Source organism: Petromyzon marinus, chromosome 65 (genome assembly GCF_048934315.1).
Source record: "Petromyzon marinus isolate PM22_M1 ecotype Great Lakes invasive population chromosome 65, UKy_Petmar_22M1.pri1.0, whole genome shotgun sequence".
Lineage (NCBI taxonomy): Eukaryota > Metazoa > Chordata > Hyperoartia > Petromyzontiformes > Petromyzontidae > Petromyzon > Petromyzon marinus.
The window spans coordinates 5,811,735-5,837,171 of NC_133731.1; the positions used below are offsets into that span (position 1 = coordinate 5,811,735).

At 46.9% G+C, this 25,437-nt stretch overlaps 1 protein-coding gene across 1 annotated transcript in view; it reads right to left on the reverse strand.

The window, feature by feature from the left end:
- Positions 1 to 25,437, reverse strand: part of PTPRB (protein tyrosine phosphatase receptor type B) — a 112,953-nt gene that overhangs the window by 86,826 nt on the left and 690 nt on the right. Inside the window, exons 2-3 of the mRNA XM_076054283.1 lie at positions 18,056 to 18,261; positions 16,926 to 17,118 (exon numbers count right to left, since the gene is read on the reverse strand). Of these exons, the coding sequence (XP_075910398.1) occupies positions 16,926 to 17,118; positions 18,056 to 18,261 (399 nt within the window). The remainder of the gene's footprint in view (positions 1 to 16,925; positions 17,119 to 18,055; positions 18,262 to 25,437) is intronic.

Genomic DNA, 25,437 nt, shown 5'->3' on the forward strand with positions numbered 1-25,437 from the left:
ATTGTTTAAACCAGACGCTTCCCAACTTCTAAATGGCCAGGTCCTCGTGGGTTGCATCCCCGACCCTGACGCCTGCTGCTGTATATTTGGAGTCTGTGTGTCTCTCTCATTATCAACACGGTGGCTAGGAGATGTTAACTACCTCGCCTGGTATACAGGAGGTCGTGTGTTCGATCCCCGACCCTGACGCCTGCTGCTGCTGTATGTTTGGAGTTTGCGTCTCTCATCATCATCAACACGGTGGCTAGGATATGTTAACTACCTCACCTGGTACACATGAGGTCGTGGGTTCCATCCTCGACCCTGACGCGTGCTGCTGTATATTTGGAGTTTGCGTCTCTCTCATCATCATCATCATCACGGTGGCTATGAGATGTTAACTACCTCGCCTGGTACACAGGAGGTCGTGGGTTCGATCCCCGACCCTGACGCCTGCTGCTGTATATTTGGAGTTTGCGTGTTATCTCTCTCTCTCCCCGTGGTGGCTAGGAGATGGTAACTACCTCGCCTGGTACACAGGAGGTCGTGTGTTCGATCCCCGACCCTGACGCCTGCTGCTGTATATTTGGAGTTTGCGTCTCTCTCATCATCATCACGGTGGCTAGGAGATGTTAACTACCTCGCCTGGTACACAGGAGGTTGTGGGTTTCATCCCCGACCCTGACGCCTGCTGCTGCTGTATATTTGGAGTTTGCGTGTCTCTCTCTCTCCCCGTGTTGGCTAGGAGATGTTAACTACCTCGCCTGGTACACAGGAGGTCGTGGGTTCGATCCCCGACCCTGACGCCTGCTGCTGTATATTTGGAGTTTGCGTGTCTCTCTCTCTCTCTCCGTGGTGGCGTGTACTTTTTTTTAAATCTCCGGGTCCTCCGGTCTCCCCCCCCCCCCCCTTTACAGTTCTAATCAACAGCACGCGTTTAAAATATTTGGCTGCTGTACATTGCCAAGGGATGATGATGAGCCAATTCGTTGAGCTATCATTTGTGGCCAGGAGCTACGTCGCTCAATGAGCCTTACCTGGTAACATAAAAAAATATATAGTGTATCTGTGTGTGTATCCATATATACTATATGTGTCAGCCTCTCTGTCCATCTGTCTGTTTGTCTATGTATTTGTCTCTGTGTCCGTGTGATGTGTGTGTTTGTCTGAGCCTGCCTTCATAGTTGCTCACGAACAGCAGTTTCCCCAAATGTCTGTGGAGGCTATACGGGGGATCTTTGTCTTGTCTTGTGTAGCCGAAAGAGTCTGTTAAGGCTATACGGGAAGTCTTTGTGTGTGTGTATGTTTGTGCAGATGTGTGTGTGTGCGATTATGCGTATTTGTGTGTGTGCGTTTGTCTGTGTGTGTGTGTGGGGAGCGATGGTGAAGCGGTTAGTGCGCTGCGCTACGAACCTGGCGACCCGAGTTCGATTCCCACTCACGGCTAAAATCAGTGACGATTATCCGAACCAGTCCTGGGCCTCCCCTAGGTCGACTCAGCCTCAAATGAGTACCTGGTTGCGATGTGTAGTAAACATCGCCACTGGGAGAAAAAGGCGGCCGGGCGTGGTGCTGGCCACCAACCCCCTCGTGCGCCGTTCTGGTCTTCATAGGTGCTGCTCGCTAACAGCACTTGCCCCAACAATCTGTTCAGGCTATACAGGGGGATCTTTTTTTGTCTTTGGCGCGGTCGTGTAGTGGTTAGAGCACTTACAGTGAGGGGAAAAAAGTATTTGATCCCCTGCTGATTTTGTACGTTTTCCCACTGACAAAGAAATGATCAGTCTATAATTTTAATTGTAGGTTTATTTGAACAGTGAGAGACAGAATAACAACAACAACAAAATCAAGAAAAACGCATGTCAAAAATGTTATGAATTGATTTGCATTTTAATGAGGGAAATAAGTATTTGACCCCTCTGCAAAACATGACTCAGTACTTGGTGGCAAAACTCTTGTTGGCAATCACAGAGGTCAGACGTTTCTTGTAGTTGGCCACCAGGTTTGCAAACATCTCAGGAGGGATTTTGTCCCACTCCTCTTTGCAGATCTTCTCCAAGTCATTAAGGTTGCGAGGCTGACGTTTGGCAACTCGAACCTTCAGCTCCCTCCACATATTTTCTATGGGATTAAGGTCTGGAGACTGACTAGGCCACTCCAGGACCTTAATGTGCTTCTTCTTGAGCCACTCCTTTGTTGCCTTGGCGTGTGTTTTGGGTCATTGTCATGCTGGAATACCCATCCACGACCCATTTTGCAATGCCCTGGCTGAGGGAAGGAGGTTCTCACCCAAGATTTGACGGTACATGGCCCCGTCCATCGTCCCTTTGATGCGGTGAAGTTGTCCTGTTACCTTAGCAGAAAACATCCCCAAAGCATGATGTTTCTACCTCCATGTTTGACAGTGGGGATGGTGTTCTTGGGGTCATAGGCAGCATTCCTCCTCCTCCAAACACGGCGAGTTGAGTTGATGCCAAAGAGCTCCATTTTGGTCTCATCTGACCACAACACTTTCACCCAGTTGTCCTCTGAACCATTCAGATGTTCATTGGCAAACTTCAGACGGGCATGTATATGTGCTTTCTTGAGCAGGGGGACCTTGCGGGCGCTGCAGGATTTCAGTCCTTCACAGCGTAGTGTGTTACCAATAGTTTTCTTGGTGACGATGGTCCCAGCTGCCTTGAGATCATTGACAAGATCCTCCCGTGTAGTTCTGGGCTGATTCCTCACCGTTCTCATGATCATTGCAACTCCACGAGGTGAGATCTTGCATGGAGCCCCAGGCGGAGGGAGATTGACAGTTCTTTTGTGTTTCTTCCATTTGCGAATAATCGCACCAACTGTTGTCACCTTCTCACCAAGCTGCTTGGCAATGGTTTTGTAGCCCATTCCAGCCTTATGTAGGTTTACAATCGTGTCCGTGACATCCTTGGAGAGCTCTTTGGTCTTGGCCATGGTGGAGAGTGTGGAATCTGATTGATTGATTGATTGCTTCTGTAGACAGGTGTCTTTTATACAGGTAACAAGCTGAGATTAGGATCACTCCCTTTAAGAGTGTGCTCCTAATCTCAGCTCGTTGCCTGTATAAAAGACACTTGGGAGCCAGAAATCTTTCTGATTGAGAGGGGGTCAAATACTTATTTCCCTCATTAAAATGCATATAAAATTATAACATTTTTGAAATGCGTTTTTCTGGATTTTTATGTTGTTATTCTGTCATTCACTGTTCAAATAAACCTACGATTAAAATTATAGACTGATCATTTCGTTGTCAGTGGGCAAACTTACAAAATCAGCAGGGGATCAAATACTTTTTCCCTCACTGTAATTATGAAGTCGGTTACCCAAGTTCGATTCCCGGCCACGGCCAACATCATTGGTGAGCGATACCCCCCCCCCCCCCACCCCAACCCTCCACCACCAACCAGTGTGGTGAAGTATGGTCAAGCCCACCCCCTCCCCCGCAACTAGAACTCGCTTCTCATTGGTTGACCCTGTGCTGGAGAACCACGGGTGTGGAGGAGGATCACCAGTGGCAGCTACATCTACAGAACATGAAGAACCAGTGGCATCTACATCTGCAGAAGATGAAGAACCAGTGGAATCTACATCTGCAGAACGTGAAGAACCAGTGGCATCTACATCTGCCGAACATGAAGAACCAGTGGCATCTACATCTGCAGAACATGAAGAACCAGTGGCATCTACATCGACAGAACGTGAAAAACCAGTGGCATCTGCATCTTCCGAAAATGAAGAACCAGTGGCATCTCCAGAACATGAAGAACCAGTGGCATCTACATCTGCAAAACGTGAAGAACCAGTGGCATCTACATCTACAGCACATGAAGAACCAGTGACATCTACATCTGCAGAACGTGAAGAACCAGTGGCATCTACATCTGCAGAACATGAAGAACCAGTGGCCTCTGCATTTCCAGAACATGAAGAACCAGTGGCATCTACATCTGCAGAACGTGAAGAACCAGTGGCATCTCCATCTACAAAACATGAAGAACCAGTGGCATCTACATCTGCAGAACATGAAGAACCAGTGGCATCTGCATCTCCAGAACGGGAAGAACCAGCGGTATCTGCATCTGCAGAACGTGAAGAAGCAGTGGCATCTACATCTACAGAACATGAAGAACCAGAGGCATCTACATCTCCAGAACGTGAAGAACCAGTGGAATCTACATCTGTAGAACGTGAAGAACAGTGCCATCTACATCTGCACAACGTGAAGAACCAGTGGCATCTACATCTGCAGAATGTGAAGAACCAGTGGAATCTACATCTGTAGAACGTGAAGAACCAGTGGCATCTACATCTACCGAACGTGAAGAACCAGTGGCATCTACATTTGCAGAACATGAAGAACCAGTGGAATCTACATCTGCAGAACGTGAAGAACCAGTGGAATCTACATCTGTAGAACGTGAAGAACCAGTGGCATCTGCGTCTCCAGAACATGAAGAACCAGTGGCATCTGCACCTCCAGAACATGAAGAACCAGGGGAATGTACATCTGTAGAACGTGAAGAAACAGTGGCATCTACATCTACAGAACGTGAAGAACCAGTGGCATCTACATATACAGAATGTGAAGAACCAGTGGAATCTACATCTGTAGAACGTGAAGAACCAGTGGAATCTACATCTCCAGAACATGAAGAACCAGTGGCATCTACATCTACAGAACATGAAGAACCAGTGGCATCTACATATGCAGAACGTGAAGAACCAGAGGCATCTACATCTGCAGAACTTGAAGAACCAGTGGCATCTACATCTACAGAACGAGAAGAACCAGTGGTATCTACATCTACAGGACGTGAAGAACCAGTGGCATCTACATCTGTGGAACGTGAAGAACCAGTGCTATCTACATCTGTAGAACATGAAGAACCAGTGGCATCTACATCTGTAGAACGTGAAGAACCAGTGGCATCTACATCTCCAGAACATGAAGAACCAGTGGCATCTACATCTGTAGAACATGAAGAACCAGTGGCATTTACATCTATAGAACGTGACGAACCAGTGGCATCTACATCTACAGAAAATGAAGAACCAGTGGCATCTACATCTGCAGAACGTGAAGAACCAGTGGCATCTACATCGACAGAACGTGAAGAACCAGTGGCATCTACATCTACAGAAAATGAAGAACCAGTGGCATCTACATCTGCAGAACGTGAAGAACCAATGGCATCTACATCTGTAGAACATGAAGAACCCGTGGCATCTACATCTGTAGAACATGAAGAACCAGTGGCATCTGCATCTCCAGAGTATGAAGAACCAGTGGCATCTACATCTGCAGAACATGAAGAACCAGTGGCATCTACATCTACAGAACATGAAGAACTAGTGGCATCTACATCTGTAGAACATGAAGAACCAGTGGCATCTACATCTTCAGAACATGAAGAACCAGTGGCATCTACATCTGCAAAACGTGAAGAACCAGTGGCATCTACATCTACAGCACATGAAGAACCAGTGACATCTACATCTGCAGAACGTGAAGAACCAGTGGCATCTACATCTGCAGAACATGAAGAACCAGTGGCCTCTGCATTTCCAGAACATGAAGAACCAGTGGCATCTACATCTGCAGAACGTGAAGAACCAGTGGCATCTCCATCTACAAAACATGAAGAACCAGTGGCATCTACATCTGCAGAACATGAAGAACCAGTGGCATCTGCATCTCCAGAACGGGAAGAACCAGCGGTATCTGCATCTGCAGAACGTGAAGAAGCAGTGGCATCTACATCTACAGAACATGAAGAACCAGAGGCATCTACATCTCCAGAACGTGAAGAACCAGTGGAATCTACATCTGTAGAACGTGAAGAACAGTGCCATCTACATCTGCACAACGTGAAGAACCAGTGGCATCTACATCTGCAGAATGTGAAGAACCAGTGGAATCTACATCTGTAGAACGTGAAGAACCAGTGGCATCTACATCTACCGAACGTGAAGAACCAGTGGCATCTACATTTGCAGAACATGAAGAACCAGTGGAATCTACATCTGCAGAACGTGAAGAACCAGTGGAATCTACATCTGTAGAACGTGAAGAACCAGTGGCATCTGCGTCTCCAGAACATGAAGAACCAGTGGCATCTGCACCTCCAGAACATGAAGAACCAGGGGAATGTACATCTGTAGAACGTGAAGAAACAGTGGCATCTACATCTACAGAACGTGAAGAACCAGTGGCATCTACATATACAGAATGTGAAGAACCAGTGGAATCTACATCTGTAGAACGTGAAGAACCAGTGGAATCTACATCTCCAGAACATGAAGAACCAGTGGCATCTACATCTACAGAACATGAAGAACCAGTGGCATCTACATATGCAGAACGTGAAGAACCAGAGGCATCTACATCTGCAGAACTTGAAGAACCAGTGGCATCTACATCTACAGAACGAGAAGAACCAGTGGTATCTACATCTACAGGACGTGAAGAACCAGTGGCATCTACATCTGTGGAACGTGAAGAACCAGTGCTATCTACATCTGTAGAACATGAAGAACCAGTGGCATCTACATCTGTAGAACGTGAAGAACCAGTGGCATCTACATCTCCAGAACATGAAGAACCAGTGGCATCTACATCTGTAGAACATGAAGAACCAGTGGCATTTACATCTATAGAACGTGAAGAACCAGTGGCATCTACATCTACAGAAAATGAAGAACCAGTGGCATCTACATCTGCAGAACGTGAAGAACCAGTGGCATCTACATCGACAGAACGTGAAGAACCAGTGGCATCTACATCTACAGAAAATGAAGAACCAGTGGCATCTACATCTGCAGAACGTGAAGAACCAATGGCATCTACATCTGTAGAACATGAAGAACCCGTGGCATCTACATCTGTAGAACATGAAGAACCAGTGGCATCTGCATCTCCAGAGTATGAAGAACCAGTGGCATCTACATCTGCAGAACATGAAGAACCAGTGGCATCTACATCTACAGAACATGAAGAACCAGTGGCATCTACATCTGTAGAACATGAAGAACCAGTGGCATCTACATCTTCAGAACATGAAGAACCAGTGGCATCTACATCTACAGAACATGAAGAACCAGTGGCATCTACATCTGTAGAACATGAAGAACCAGTGGCATCTGCATCTCCAAAGCATGAAGAACCTGTGGTATCTACATCTGCAGAACATGAAGAACCAGTGGCATCTACATCTGTAGAACGCGAAGAACCAGTGGCATCTTCATCTACAGAACATGAAGAACCAGTGTCATCGACATCTGCACAACATGAAGAACCAGTGGCATCTACATCTGCAGAACATGAAGAAACAGTGGCATCTACATCTCCAGAACATGACGAACCAGTGGCATCTATCTCTGTAGAAGATGAAGAACCGGTGGCATCTGCATCTCCAGAACGTGAAGAACCAGTGGCATCTGCATCTCCAGAACATGAAGAACCAGTGACATCTACATCTGTAGAACGTGAAGAAGCAGTGGCATCTACATCTGCAGAACATGAAGAACCAGTAGCATCTACATCTACAGAACATGAAGAACCAGTGGCATCTACATCTGCAGAACATGAAGAACCAGTGGCATTTCCATATCCAGAACGGGAAGAACCAGTGGCATCTGCATCTCCTGAACATGAAGAACCAGTGGCATCTACATCTCCAGAACATGAAGAACCAGTGACATCACCAGAACATGAAAACCAGTGGCATCTACATCTGTAGAACATGATGAACCAGTGGCATCTACATCTGCAGAACATGAAGAACCAGTGGCATCTACATCTGTAGAACATGAAGAACCAGTGGGATCTACATCTACAGAACATTAAGAACCAGTGGCATCTACATCTGTAGAACATGATGAACCAGTGGCATCTACATCTGTAGAACATGAAGAACCAGTGGCATCTACATCTGTAGAACATGAAGAACCAGTGGCATCTACATCTACAGAACATAAAGAACCAGTGGCATCTACATCTGCAGAACATGAAGAACCAGTGGCATCTACATCTGTAGAACGTGAAAAACCAGTGGCATCTGCATCTCCAGACCATGAAGAACCAGTGGCATCTACATCTACAGAACATGAAGAACCAATGGCATCTACATCTGCAGAACATGAAGAACCAGTGGAATCTACATCTGTAGAACATGATGAACCAGTGGCATCGACATCTGTAGAACATGAAGAACCAGTGGGATCTGCATCTCCAGAACATGAAGAACCAGTGGCATCTACATCTGCAGAACATGAAGAACCAGTGGCATCTACATCTACAGAACATGAAGAACCAGTGGCATCTACATCTGTAGAACGTGAAGAACCAGTGGCATCTGCATCTCGAGAACATGAAGAACCAGTGGCATCTGCATCACCAGAACATGAAGAACCAGTGGCATCTGCATCTCCAGAATATGAAGAACCAGTGGCATCTACATCTACAGAACATGAAGAACCAGTGGCATCTACATCTGCAGAATGTGAAGAACCAGTGGCATCTGCATCTCCAGAACATGAAGAACCAGTGGCATCTACATCGATAGAACGTGAAGAACCAGTGGCATCTACATCTACAGAACATGAAGAACCAGTGGCATCTACATCTACAGAAAATGAAGAACCAGTGGCATAGACATCTGTAGAACATGAAGAACCAGTAGCATCTGCATCTCCAGAACATGAAGAACCAGTGGCATCTACATCTGCAGAACATGATGAACCAGTGGCATCGACATCTGTAGAACATGAAGAACCAGTAGCATCTGCATCTCCAGAACATGAAGAACCAGTGGCATCTACATCTGCAGAACATCAAGAACCAGTGGCATCTACATTTACAGAACATGAAGAACCAGTGGCATCTACATCTGTAGAACGTGAAGAACCAGTGGCATCTGCATCTCGAGAACATGAAGAACCAGTGGCATCTGCATCTCCAGAACATGAAGAACCAGTTGCATCTGCATCTCCAGAACATGAAGACCCAGTGGCATCTACATCTACAGAACATGAAGAACCAGTGGCATTTACATCTGCAGAACGTGAAGAACCAGTGGCATCTGCATCTCCAGAACATGAAGACCCAGTGGCATCTACATCTACAGAACATGAAGAACCAGTGGCATTTACATCTGCAGAACGTGAAGAACCAGTGGCATCTGCATCTCCAGAACATGAAGAACCAGTGGCATCTGCATCTCGAGAACATGAAGAACCAGTGGCATCTGCATCTCCAGAACATGAAAACCCAGTGGCATCTACATCTACAGAACATGAAGAACCAGTGGCATCTACATCTGCAGAACATGAAGAATCAGTGGCATCTACATCTGTAGAAAATGATGAACCAGTGGCATCGACATCTCTAGAACATGAAGAACCAGTGGCATCTGCATCTCCAGAACATGAAGAACCAGTGGCATCTACATCTGCAGAACATGAAGAACTAGTGGCATCTACATCTACAGAACATGAAAAACCAGTGGCATCTACATCTGTAGAACGTGAAGAACCAGTGGCATCTGCATCTCGAGAACATGAAGAACCAGTGGCATCTGCATCTCCAGAACATGAAGAACCAGTGGCATCTGCATCTCCAGAACATGAAGAACCAGTGGCATCTACATCTACAGAACATGAAGAACCAGTGGCATCTACATCTGCAGAACGTGAAGAACCAGTGGAATCTACATCTGCAGAACATGAAAAAACAGTGGCATCTACATCTGCAGAACGTGAAGAACCAGTGGGATCTACATCTACAGAACATGACGAACCAGTGGCATCTACATCTGGAGAACGTGAAGATCCAGTGGCATCTGCATCTCCAGAACATGAAGAACAAGTGGCATCTGCATCTCCAGAACATGAAGAACCAGTGGCATCTGCATCTCCAGAATATGAAGAACCAGTGGCATCTATATCTACAGAACATGAAGAACCAGTGGCATCTACATCTGCAGAACATGAAGAACCAGTGGCATCTGCATCACCAGAACATGAAGAACCAGTGGCATCTGCATCTCCAGAATATGAAGAACCAGTGGCATCTACATCTACAGAACATGAAGAACCAGTGGCATCTACATCTGCAGAATGTGAAGAACCAGTGGCATCTGCATCTCCAGAACATGAAGAACCAGTGGCATCTACATCGATAGAACGTGAAGAACCAGTGGCATCTACATCTACAGAACATGAAGAACCAGTGGCATCTACATCTACAGAAAATGAAGAACCAGTGGCATAGACATCTGTAGAACATGAAGAACCAGTAGCATCTGCATCTCCAGAACATGAAGAACCAGTGGCATCTACATCTGTAGAACATGATGAGCCAGTGGCATCGACATCTGTAGAACATGAAGAACCAGTAGCATCTGCATCTCCAGAACATGAAGAACCAGTGGCATCTACATCTGCAGAACATCAAGAACCAGTGGCATCTACATTTACAGAACATGAAGAACCAGTGGCATCTACATCTGTAGAACGTGAAGAACCAGTGGCATCTGCATCTCGAGAACATGAAGAACCAGTGGCATCTGCATCTCCAGAACATGAAGAACCAGTTGCATCTGCATCTCCAGAACATGAAGACCCAGTGGCATCTACATCTACAGAACATGAAGAACCAGTGGCATTTACATCTGCAGAACGTGAAGAACCAGTGGCATCTGCATCTCCAGAACATGAAGACCCAGTGGCATCTACATCTACAGAACATGAAGAACCAGTGGCATTTACATCTGCAGAACGTGAAGAACCAGTGGCATCTGCATCTCCAGAACATGAAGAACCAGTGGCATCTGCATCTCCAGAACATGAAGAACCAGTGGCATCTGCATCTCCAGAACATGAAGACCCAGTGGCATCTACATCTACAGAACATGAAGAACCAGTGGCATCTACATCTGCAGAACATGAAGAATCAGTGGCATCTACATCTGTAGAAAATGATGAACCAGTGGCATCGACATCTGTAGAACATGAAGAACCAGTGGCATCTGCATCTCCAGAACATGAAGAACCAGTGGCATCTACATTTACAGAACATGAAGAACCAGTGGCATCTACATCTGTAGAACGTGAAGAACCAGTGGCATCTGCATCTCGAGAACATGAAGAACCAGTGGCATCTGCATCTCCAGAACATGAAGAACCAGTTGCATCTGCATCTCCAGAACATGAAGACCCAGTGGCATCTACATCTACAGAACATGAAGAACCAGTGGCATTTACATCTGCAGAACGTGAAGAACCAGTGGCATCTGCATCTCCAGAACATGAAGACCCAGTGGCATCTACATCTACAGAACATGAAGAACCAGTGGCATTTACATCTGCAGAACGTGAAGAACCAGTGGCATCTGCATCTCCAGAACATGAAGAACCAGTGGCATCTGCATCTCCAGAACATGAAGAACCAGTGGCATCTGCATCTCCAGAACATGAAGACCCAGTGGCATCTACATCTACAGAACATGAAGAACCAGTGGCATCTACATCTGCAGAACATGAAGAATCAGTGGCATCTACATCTGTAGAAAATGATGAACCAGTGGCATCGACATCTGTAGAACATGAAGAACCAGTGGCATCTGCATCTCCAGAACATGAAGAACCAGTGGCATCTACATCTGCAGAACATGAAGAACTAGTGGCATCTACATCTACAGAACATGAGGAACCAGTGGCATCTACATCTGCAGAACATGAAGAATCAGTGGCATCTACATCTGTAGAAAATGATGAACCAGTGGCATCGACATCTGTAGAACATGAAGAACCAGTGGCATCTGCATCTCCAGAACATGAAGAACCAGTGGCATCTACATCTGCAGAACATGAAGAACTAGTGGCATCTACATCTACAGAACATGAAAAACCAGTGGCATCTACATCTGTAGAACGTGAAGAACCAGTGGCATCTGCATCTCGAGAACATGAAGAACCAGTGGCATCTGCATCTCCAGAACATGAAGAACGAGTGGCATCTGCATCTCCAGAACATGAAGAACCAGTGGCATCTACATCTACAGAACATGAAGAACCAGTGGCATCTACATCTGCAGAACGTGAAGAACCAGTGGCATCTACATCTGCAGAACATGAAAAACCAGTGGCATCTACATCTGCAGAACGTGAAGAACCAGTGGGATCTACATCTACAGAACATGACGAACCAGTGGCATCTACATCTGGAGAACGTGAAGATCCAGTGGCATCTGCATCTCCAGAACATGAAGAACAAGTGGCATCTGCATCTCCAGAACATGAAGAACCAGTGGCATCTGCATCTCCAGAATATGAAGAACCAGTGGCATCTATATCTACAGAACATGAAGAACCAGTGGCATCTACATCTGCAGAACATGAAGAACCAGTGGCATCTACATCTGTAGAACATGATGAACCAGTGGCATCGACATCTGTAGAACATGACGAACCAGTGGCATCTGCATCTCCAGAACATGAAGAACCAGTTGCATCTGCATCTCCAGAACATGAAGACCCAGTGGCATCTACAGAACATGAAGAACCAGTGGCATTTACATCTGCAGAACATGAAGAACCAGTGGCATCTGCATCTCCAGAAAATGAAGAACCAGTGGCATCTACATCTGCAGAACGTGAAGAACCAGTGGCATCTGCATCTCCAGAACATGAAGAACCAGTGGCATCAACATCTGTAGAACATGAAGAACCAGTGGCATCTGCATCTCCAGAACATGAAGAACCAGTGGCATCTGCATCTCCAGAACATGAAGACCCAGTGGCATCTACATCTACAGAACATGAAGAACCAGTGTCATCTACATCTGCAGAACATGAAGAATCAGTGGCATCTACATCTGTAGAACATGATGAACCAGTGGCATCGACATCTGTAGAACATGAAGAACCAGTGGCATCTCCATCTCCAGAACATGAAGAACCAGTGGCATCTACATCTGCAGAACATGAAGAACTAGTGGCATCTACATCTACAGAACATGAAAAACCAGTAGCATCTACATCTGTAGAATGTGAAGAACCAGTGGCATCTGCATCTCGAGAACATGAAGAACCAGTGGCATCTGCATCTCCAGAACATGAAGAACCAGTGGCATCTGCATCTCCAGAACATGAAGAACCAGTGGCATCTACATCTACAGAACATGAAGAACCAGTGGCATCTACATCTGCAGAACGTGAAGAACCAGTGGCATCTACATCTGCAGAACATGAAAAACCGGTGGCATCTACATCTGCAGAACGTGAAGAACCAGTGGGATCTACATCTACAGAACATGACGAACCAGTGGCATCTACATCTGGAGAACGTGAAGAACCAGTGGCATCTGCATCTCCAGAACATGAAGAACCAGTGGCATCTGCATCTCCAGAACATGAAAAACCAGTGGCATCTACATCTGCAGAACATGAAGAACCAGTGGCATCTACATCTGTAGAACATGATGAACCAGTGGCATCCACATCTATAGAACATGAAGAACCAGTGGCATCTGCATCTCCAGAACATGAAGAACCAGTGGCATCTACATCTGCAGAACGTGAAGAACCAGTGGCATCTGCATCTCCAGAACATGAAGAACCAGTGGCATCGACATCTGTAGAACATGAAGAACCAGTGGCATCTGCATCTCCAGAACATGAAGAACCAGTGGCATCTGCATCTCCAGAACATGAAGAACCAGTGGCATCTGCATCTCCAGAACATGAAGACCCAGTGGCATCTACATCTACAGAACATGAAGAACCAGTGGCATCTACATCTGCAGAACATGAAGAATCAGTGGCATCTACATCTGTAGAACATGATGAACCAGTGGCATCGACATCTGTAGAACATGAAGAACCAGTGGCATCTGCATCTCCAGAACATGAAGAACCAGTGGCATCTACATCTGCAGAACATGAAGAACTAGTGGCATCTACATCTACAGAACATGAAAAACCAGTGGCATCTACATCTGTAGAACGTGAAGAACCAGTGGCATCTGCATCTCGAGAACATGAAGAACCAGTGGCATCTGCATCTCCAGAACATGAAGAACCAGTGGCATCTGCATCTCCAGAACATGAAGAACCAGTGGCATCTACATCTACAGAACATGAAGAACCAGTGGCATCTACATCTGCAGAACGTGAAGAACCAGTGGGATCTACATCTACAGAACATGACGAACCAGTGGCATCTACATCTGGAGAACGTGAAGAACCAGTGGCATCTGCATCTCCAGAACATGAAGAACAAGTGGCATCTGCATCTCTAGAACATGAAGAACCAGTGGCATCTGCATCTCCAGAATATGAAGAACCAGTGGCATCTACATCTACAGAACATGAAGAACCAGTGGCATCTACATCTGCAGAACATGAAGAACCAGTGGCATCTACATCTGTAGAACATGATGAACCAGTGGCATCGACATCTGCAGAACATGAAGAACCAGTGGCATCTGCATCTCCAGAACATGAAGAACCAGTGGCATCTACATCTGCAGGACATGAAGAACCAGTGGCATCTACAGAACATGAAGAACCAGTGGCATCTACATCTGTAGAACGTGAAGAACCAGTGGCATCTGCATCTCGAGAACATGAAGAACCAGTGGCATCTGCATCTCCAGAACATGAAGAACCAGTGGCATCTGCATCTCCAGAACATGAAGAACCAGTGGCATCTACATCTACAGAACATGAAGAACCAGTGGCATCTACATCTACAGAACATGAAGAACCAGTGGCATCTGCATCTGTAGAACGTAAAGAACCAGTGGCATCTGCATCTCGAGAACATGAAGAACCAGTGGCATCTGCATCTCCAGAACATGAAGAACCAGTGGCATCTGCATCTCCAGAACATGAAGAACCAGTGGCATCTAAATCGACAGAACGTGAAGAACCAGTGGCATCTACATCTACAGAACATGAAGAACCAGTGGCATCTACATCTACAGAAAATGAAGAACCAGTGGCATCTACATCTGCAGAACATGAAAAACCAGTGGCATCTACATCTGTAGAACATGATGAACCAGTGGCATCGACATCTGTAGAACATGAAGAACCAGTGGCATCTGCATCTCCAGAACACGAAGAACCAGTGGCATCTGCATCTCCAGAACATGAAGAACCAGTGGCATCTACATCTACAGAACATGAAGAACCAGTGGCATCTACATCTGCAGAGCATGAAGAACCAGTGGCATCTACATCTGTAGAACATGATGAACCAGTGGCATCGACATCTGTAGAACATGAAGAACCAGTGGCATCTGCATCTCCAGAACATGAAGAACCAGTGGCATCTACATCTGCAGAACATGAAGAACTAGTGGCATCTACATCTACAGAACATGAAGAACCAGTGGCATCTACATCTGTAGAACGTGAAGAACCAGTGGCATCTGCATCTCGAGAACATGAAGAACCAGTGGCATCTGCATCTCCAGAACATGAAGAACCAGTGGCATCTGCATCTCCAGAACATGAAGAACCAGTGGCATCTACATCTACAGAACATGAAGAACCAGTGGCATCTACATCTGCAGAACGTGAAGAACCAGTGGCATCTGCATCTCCAGAACATGAAGAACCAGTGGCATCTACATCGACAGAACGTGAGGAACCAGTGGCATCTACATCTACAGAACATGAAGAACCAGTGGCATCTACATCTACAGAAAATGAAGAACCAGTGGCATCTACATCTGCAGAACATGAAAAACCAGTGGCATCTACATCTACAGAACATGAAGAACCAGTGGCAGCTACATCTACAGAACATGAAGAACCAGTGGCATCTACATCTGCAAAACGTGAAGAACCAGTGGCATCTGCATCTCCAGAACATGAAGAACCAGTGGCATCTACATCGACAGAACGTGAAGAACCAGTGGCATCTACATCTGCAGAACGTGAATAACCAGTGGAATCTACATCTGTAGAACGTGAAGAACCAGTGGCATCTACATCTACAGAACATGAAGAACCAGTGGCATCTGCATCTCCAGAACGTGAAGAACCAGTGGTATCTGCATCTGCAGAACGTGAAGAACCAGTGGAATCTACATCTGCACAACGTGAAGAACCAGTGGCATCTACATCTGCAGAACGTGAAGAACCAGTGGAATCTACATCTGTAGAACGTGAAGAACCAGTGGCATCTACATCTACAAAACGTGAAGAACCAGTGGCATCTACATCTGCAGAACATGAAGAACCAGTGGCATCTACATCTACAGAACATGAAGAACCAGAGGCATCTACATCTCCAGAACGTGAAGAACCAGTGGCATCTACATCTCCAGAACGTCAAGAACCAGTGGTATCTACATCTGTAGAACGTGAAGAACCAGTGGCATCTACATCTGCAGAACATGAAGAACCAGTGGCATCTACATCTACAGAACGTGAAGAACCAGTGGAATCTACATCTGCACAACGTGAAGAACCAGTGGCATCTGCATCTGCAGAACGTGAAGAACCAGTGGAATCTACATCTGTAGAACGTGAAGAACCAGTGGCATCTACATCTACAGAACGTGAAGAACCAGTGGCATCTACATCTGCAGACCATGAAGAACCAGTGGCATCTACATCTACAGAACATGAAGAACCAGAGGCATCTACATCTCCAGAACGTGAAGAACCAGTGGCATCTACATCTCCAGAACGTCAAGAACCAGTGGTATCTACATCTGTAGAACGTGAAGAACCAGTGGCATCTACATCTGCAGAACATGAAGAACTAGTGGCATCTACATCTGCAGAACGTGAAGAACCAGTGACATCTACATCTACAGAACATGAAGAATCAGTGGCATCTACATCTGCAGAACGTGAAGAATGACGCCACTGCTGTGCGCTCCCCGCCCTTCCGAAACGCGTCTCACCTGCGCAGAGCGAGGCGAGGCTTCTCCCTGGCTCTGCTCGCCGCCACGAGCTCGGGTACTTGCGCTCGAAGTGCCGCACCACGACCCACGTGCCTTGCTTGCTGAGCAGCAGCGAGCGGTCGCGCACCGCTAGGAGGTCCGCATCACGGTCGCGCGTCACGCACGACCATCCGGGGGCGTGCCGGCAGCTCACCTTGTGGGGCGGGGGGGGGGGCAATGGGCGGAGCACGACGTGCCGTGGAGGCCATAGTGTAGTCTATAGTGCTATAGTGTAGTGTAGTCTATAGTGTAGTCTATAGTGTAGTGTATAGTGTAGTGTATAGTGTAGTCTATAGTGTAGTGTATAGTGTAGTGTGTAGTGTAGTCTATAGTTTAATCTATAGTGTAGTGTATAGTGCAGTGTAGTGTAGTCTATAGTGTAGTGTAGTCTATAGTGTAGTCTATAGTGTAGTGTATAGTGTAGTGTATAGTGTAGTCTGTAGTGTAGTGTATAGTGTAGTGTATAGTGTAGTGTATAGTGTAGTGTATAGTGTAGTCTATAGTGTAGTCTATAGTGTAATGTAGTCTATAGTGTAGTCTCATGTATAGTGTAGTCTATAGTGTAGTGTATAGTGTAGTCTATAGTGTAGTGTAGTCCATAGTGTAGTGTATAGTGCAGTCTATAGTGTAGTGTATAGTGTATTGTGTAGTGTAGTGTATAGTGTAGTCTATAGTGTAGTGTATAGTGTAGTCCATAGTGTAGTGTATAGTGCAGTCTATAGTGTAGTGTATAGTGTATTGTGTAGTGTAGTGTATAGTGTAGTCTATAGTGTAGTGTATAGTGTAGTCTATAGTGTGGTGTAGTCTATAGTGTAGTTTATAGTGCAATCTATAGTGTAGTGTAGTCTATAGTGTAGTCTATAGTGTAGTCTATAGTCTATAGTGTAGTCTATAGTGTAGTCTATAGTGTAGTGTAGTCTATAGTCTAGCCTATAGTGTAGTGTATAGTGTAGTCTATAGTGTAATCTATAGTCTATAGTGTAGTCTATAGTGTAGTCTATAATGTAGTCTATAGTGTAGTCTATAGTATAGTCTATAGTGTAGTCTATAGTGTAGTCCACAGTCTATAGCAGTGATATCCGTAGGCTCACCAGGCTGGCCGGCTGGCCCAGGTGGAAGCGGGAGCCGCTGTACCCCAGGCAGGAGCCCTCGGCGTGGCTGCGGAGGCGACCCCCGGGTAGCCACAGCCACCGCTGCCCGGGCAGCCGCTCGTCGCACTTCGCCATCCAGAGACGCGGGGAGCCCGCGACCGTGGACAGGCAGTCGGGGCTCTTGGCGTTGCGCATCTGGAACGGGTCTAGAGCAGCACGGGTCGCAGGTGAGATGCAGGAAACTGGAACGGGTCTAGAGCAGCACGGGTCGCAGGTGAGATGCAGGAAACTGGAACGGGTCTAGAGCAGCACGGGTCGCAGGTGAGATGTGCTCATCTGCAACGGGTCTGGAGCAACACGGGTCGCAGGTGAGATGCGCTCATCTCGAACGGGTCTATAGCAGCACGGGTCGCAGGTGAGATGCGTGCCTCTGGCAAGGGTCTAGGGCAGCACGGGTCACAGGTGAGATGCAGGAAACTGGAACGGGTCTATAGCGGCACGGGGCACAGATGAGATGTGGGCATCTGGAACGGGTCTAGAGCAGCACGGGTCGCAGGCGAGATGCGCTCATCTGGAACGGGTCTATAGCAGCAGGGGGCACAGGTGAGATGTGGGCATCTGGAACGGGTCTATAGCGGCACGGGTCGCAGGTGAGATGCGCTCATCTGGAACGGGTCTAGAGCGGCACGGGTCGCAGGTGAGATGCGCGCATCTGGAACGGGTCTTGACATCGGCAGTTGTTGCTGGGTACAGGTGGTGGTGGTGCTAGCGGGGGGTGGTGGGACGTGACACTGTAGGTGGTGGTGGTGGTTATGTGCTGATATGCTGATGTGGGGAGCGGCAGCGTAGTGGTCCACGCTACGCTGCTCCACGAACGCTGTGACCCGAGTTCGATTCCCGCGCTCACGGCCACCAACATCGGTGACGATTATCATAAAACTGTCATGGGCATCCCCTAGGTCGACTCGGCCTCAAATGGAGTACCTGGTGCGGTGCGTAAACGCATCGTCGCTGGGGAGACAAAGGCGGTCGGGCGTGATGTTGGTCACCAACTCCCTCATGTGCCGTGCCGGCCTTCATAGGTGCAACACGAAGCAGTAGGCTTCCGCGACCAATATTATGCATAATAAATGTTCTTGGGTTAGATCGTGTAAGTATAAATGTTGTGTCGAAACCCTCCACCACCCGACACAGCCAATTAGTAAGGGATTTGTCACGTAAACAAAGCGCCAATTAGTTACTAGTATAGTGTAGTGTATAGTGTAGTGTATAGTGTAGTGTATAGTGTAGTGTATAGTGTAGTGTATAGTGCAGTGTGTAGTGTAGTGTGTAGTGTAGTGTATAGTGTAGTTTATAGTGTAGTTTATAGTGTAGTGTATAGTGTAGTATATAGTGTACTACTTCAGTGTGTTGGAGAGTAAATCCACAACATTTACAATTTGTGTGAACACAACACAAAACATAATTGTTCGACGTTTTCATCCGTTTCAGATTTGACAACGCCTCATTCGGACCCCCAACGGTACGCGATGCAGCCACACGGATACGGAGTTGCGTACACGCCTTGGTGAGTTGGGCCCGCGCACACGATCAAAGATTTCCCGTATACTCTTTGGTTTTTTCGGCAAAGTCACGTAGGTATAAAATAAATCACGACGTTTCGATTGCAACAAAAGCAATCATCATCATCATCATCAGGTGATTACTTGTGTTGCAATCGAAACGTCGTGATTGAGTTTATTTTCTACACTACCTACGTGACTTTACCGAAAGAACCAAAGAGTATGGATTCCTGCAGTCACGAAAGCTTCAAATCTAGAAATCTCCCTTATAGCCTTCAATAGAGCATCACTCATGAAGGCCGGCACGGCGCGCCTATTAAACTAACAAATTAAACTATAAAACGAAATAAAAAAAACTGTGTTTTAGCAGAGAAGGGAAACAATAAAATAAATAAAAATGAAACCGTAAAATTATCACGACGTTTCGACTGCAACACAAGCAATCATCATCAGGTGTGAAACCCACAGCAAAAAAATTTGAAAAAAGTGGCGGTTATTTTTAACGTGAGCACCACGGAGATTTGACAGTTTGTTCAGATGGACGAGTCCATCTATTTTTTTATTTAAAGCTTTCGTGACTGCAGGGATTCATATTCTTGGTTATTTCGGTAAAGTCACGTAGAAGGGAAACAATAAAATAATAAAAATATAAAACAATAAAATTAGTGAGAATTTTAATAATAAAAATATACAACAATAAAATTAGTGAGCATTTTATCGTTTTATATTTTTATTATTTTATTGTTTCCCTTCTACGTGACTTTACCGAAAGAACCAAGAATATGAGTCCATCTATGTTCGACGAGTCCATCTATGTTCCGAACATAGATGGACTCGTCCATCTGAACAAACTGTCAAATCGCTCTCCGTGATGCTACCGTTAAAAATAACCGCCACTTTTTCTAATTTTCTTGCTGTGGTTTTCACACCTGATGATGATTGCTTGTGTTGCAGTCGAAACGTCGTGAGAATTTTATTGTTTTATATTTTTATTATTTTATTGTTTTCCTTCTACGTGACTTTACCGAAAGAACCAAGAATATGAATCCCTGCAGTTACGAAAGCTTTAAATCTAAATTTATGTTTTCGCAGGTTAAGGCCCACTGTGCTACGCCAGCTCTAGCGACAAATTCTAGCCTCAACGAAGTGGCTTATGATCAACCACGTGATTCAGATTATCGCCAGATGTGGAGGGGGAAAACCGGAGGATCCGGAGAAAAATCCACGCGACCGCGTGGAGAGAGAAACACGCAAACTCCAAATATACAGCAGCAGCAGCAGGCGTCAGGGTCGGGATCGAACCCACGACCTCCTGCGTACCAGGCGAGGTAGTTAACATCTCCTAGCCAGCGTGATGATGATGAGAGACGCAAACTCCATATATACAGCAGCAGGCGTCAGGGTCGGTGATCGAACCCACGACCTCCTGCGTACCAGGGGAGGTAGTTAACATCTCCTGGTCACCGTGATGATGATGAGAGACGCAAACTCCATATATACAGCAGCAGGCGTCAGGATCGGTGATCGAACCCACGACCCTCCTGTCCACCAGGCGAGGTAGTTGACATCGCCTAGCCACCGTGTCGCCCTATCGAGGGCTGGGTGGTCACCAGCACCACGCCCGGCCGCCTTTGTCTCCCCAGTGCTGACGTTTGCACATCGCGCCAGGTACTCATTGAAGGTTGAGCACCCGGTGATCTCGGGAGAGAGGTGGGGCCCAGGAGCGGTTCAGATTATCGCCACGGCGATCGATGGCCGTGGGCTGGAATCGAACTTGTGCTCGCCAGGTACCGAGCGCAGTGCGCTATTTGCCACACTTCTAAGGCAGGCGTGCACAGACAATGTGTGCCCTAGACCGTGTCCAAACACTTGAGACACGCACGCACGCAAAGGCACAGATCCAGAATATTGATTTGTACTGGAGGAATCCAATGAGCTAACGAAGCTCATGTCTCTTCACACGACACACGACACCAGCAGAACCAACCAAATATATATGCACGGTCGCAAACAGAAACGCAGATCTCTCCAATGAGGTTGAGACGCCAGGACGCACGCGCGCAGACACAATATGCCACGGACAGAGACGGAGACATTCGCAACAGCGAGGGATTCATAGACACGGACAAACCCGCATATCCATACCGCTAATAAGCAGTGACATGCAGACACAAACATTAATAGACGTATACAGAGTAAGAACGGAGACGCGAAGACGCTCACCCAGACAGACAAAGCAAAGATCCCCCGTGTAGCCTGTAACAGACTGTTGGGGCAAGTGCTGTTAGCGAGCACCTATAAAGGCCGGCACGGCACACGAGGGGGTGGGGGTTGGCCAGCAAAACGCCCGGCCGCCTTTGTCTCCCTAGCGGCGATGTTTACACGTCGCACCAGGTACTCATTTGAGCCTGAGTCGACCTAGAGGAGGCCCGGGACCGATTCAGACGATCGCCACTGGTGGTGGCCGTGAGCGGGAATCGAACCCGGGTCGCCAGGTTCGTAGCGTAGCGTGGCGCTAACCGCTGCACCACCGCTCCCCCAGACAGACAGACACACTGACGCTCACTTACGCACACTAGACGGACACTAGACGGACACTTAAACACTGAAGTGCGCACGCGGATGGACACAATACTAACACGGGGGGGGGGGGGGCACAAAGACAAAGATCACCCGGATAGCCTTTGAACAGACTGTTGGGGCAAGTGCTGTTAGCGAGTAGCAGCACCCTATGAAAGCTGGCACGGTGGCACACGAGGGGATGGGTGGCCGCCCAACACCACGCCCTGGCTGAACGATTTGGGGAAAACGTCTAATTGCGATTTTTTCTGACAGATATTGCGATTTCGATTTGCGATTTAAAAAAAAAATGTTAAGTAAAGCTTCAGTTCGATATTCACTGTGTAATAGATGCAAAACATGTGACGGAGCATTACCACGTGATACCATCAATATGTGAACTGCTCTATGTATTATACTTTCTGGTTCTTTCGGTAAAGTCACGTAGATAGAAAAAAATATAATAAAAGAAACGCGACGTTTGGGTCGCAACACAAGCGTCCGTCTGCAAAGACAGCTCTATACCTTCTAATGCAACGGATGAGAACTTAAAAGATATGAATTGCTTCCAACATGTATTTATTAAAATGTTTTGATTGAAATAGAGCGATCAGACATAGAACAATTGTTAAGTTAAATAAATAAAGCTGTAATAATGACAAAATAAAACAATTCCAATAAGAAAGTAAGAGGAACTTTTCAAATCGCAAAAAAAAAATGCCAGCCTTCGCGATTCTCTAATCGCATTGTTTCAAATTGCGATTAATCGATTTGGAATCGATTTAAAATCGATTAATCGTTCAGCCCTCCACCACGCCCGTGCGCCCTTATCTCCCGAGCGCAGGCGGCGTTGACCGCACACCGCACCAGGTACTCACTTGAGGCCGGAGTCAACTTATGGGGGAGCTCCGATTCAGGCACTCGTCACTGATGTTGGTGGCCGTGAGCTGGGGGGTGGGTGGGGGCCGAGTTCGTAACGCAGCTCCCTAAACCGCTGCTACACTACCGCCCCTCCCCATCAACTCCACAGGCACACGCCTAGGACACAAATACCACACGAGCGCACGCGCGCGCGCGCACGAGAATACACGGGAGTACACTCGGACACACAAAGACAAAGATTCCCCGTGTAGCCTTAACAGACTGTAGGGGCAAGTGATGTTAGCGAGCACCTATAGAGGCCGGCACGGCACACTAGAGGGTGAGTGGCCAACACCACGCCCGGCCGCCTTTGTCTCCCTAGTGGCGATGTTTACACATCGCACCGGGTACTCGTTTGAGTCTGAGTCGACCTAGGGGAGGCCCGGGACCGGTTCAGATAATCGTCACTTCTGTTGGCCGTGAGCGGGAATCGAACCCGGGTCGCCAGGTTTGTAGCGCAGCGTAGCGCTAACCGCTGCACCACCGCTCCCCACCTCTCGGACACACGCACGCAAATTGACAGACGCACGCAAGCAACGCCGAGACGCAACGGAGGCACGCAGCACTCACGGACACGTAGCCCAAAGACACACGCGCACACACATGGATGTGTGTGTAGACACACAGACGCATGCATTACTAAGACACACACACGCAGACCGTGCAGTGTTTACATAGACGCGCGTAAACAGGCACACGGAGTTGGGTTTAACACGAGGCAGGAGGAGGCTTTCGCGACCACTATCATCCATAAGAGGGCTTTTTTAGGTTAAATCGCCACCACCCGACACAGCCAATTAGTAATGGGTTTGTCACGTAAATAAAACGTGGCCAATTCGTTACTGGTTCAGCACCACACCGGTTGTGTGTGTTTGAGAGTAAAACCCACTACAATATTTACAATTATAGTGTAGTGTATAGTAGTGTAGTCTATAGTAGTGTATAGTGTAGTGTATAGTGAAGTGTTCAGTGTAGTTTACTAGTACATCACTACGCCGGTTGTGTGTTGGAGAGTAAAACCCACTACAACATTTACAATTATAGTGTATCTTCTTTGGTTCTTTCGGTAAAGTCACGTAGAATGAGAATAAAATAATAAATTGATAAAATAAAATAACACAATATTATTGTGTTATTTTAACCAAAGAAGATGAATCATTGCAGTCACGAAAGCTTTAAATCGAAAAATTGTAGTGTAGTGTATAGTAGTGTAGTGTATTGTAGTGTAGTGTATAGTATAGTGTATAGTAGTGTATAGTGTAGTGTATACTGTAGTGTTCAGTGTAGTTTACTAGTACAGTACTACACCGGTTGTGTGTTGGAGAGTAAAACCCACCACAACATTTACAATCAGATTACTGTGACGTTTTGCCGGTAATTAGAACAACAACAACAACCAGCATCATCAGGTGACGGCCAGAAGCTATGGGGAAATCCTCCTGCGTCAGTCTTGGACCCACATGGACACTCACACGCAGGCGTACACGCAGACAGGCAGGCACACTTTACACCACCCATCGGCACAAATTGGCGACGTACGGCGCAAAAAGAAATTCAACGCACGCACACTCACAGACCAGCACCATTGACAGACACTGCGATTAACACGACACAATCGACACACAGACACACACACACACAGAGTGCTTGAAACGGACACCACCATACGCACACTTTAAAATCGACTCAATTCACACACGGACAAACAAACCTTGGACATGGACTTGAACGGCGTCGACGGACAGGACACGTTGTTTAACAAGCACACACACACACGCGCGCGTTTAGCATTTAAAGCCATCAGTCGGCTACCTGGTAACGTCAGGTGTACGCTCAGGCAGTTGAAATGAATCTTGCACCTCCACCCTCACCGTCACCGAAGGCGACACGGATCCCACGTGTAGCCTGTAGCAGGCTGGTTCAGCAATTCCACTGATGGACTATTTTTTCTGCCTGGTGAGTGCGACCGCTTGGGTTGCGATCGAAACGTCGTGATAATTTTTTCTTTCTACGCACGAAAGAACCGAAGAGTATGGATTTCTGCAGTCACGAAAGCTTCAAATCAAGATTGTAACAGACTGTTGGGGCAAGTGCTGTTAGCGAGCACGTATGAAGGCCGGAACGGTACACGAGGGGGTGGGTGGCCAGCAACACGCCCGGCCGCCTTTGTCTCCCAAGCGGGGATGTTTACCACACACCGCAATAAGGTTCTCATTTTGATGCCGAGTCGACCTAGGGGTGGACCAGGACCTGTTCAGATATAATCGGTCACAATTGTTGTTGTTGGCCGTGAGCGGGAATCGAACTCGGGTCGCCGGGTTCGTAGCGCAGCGCAGCGCT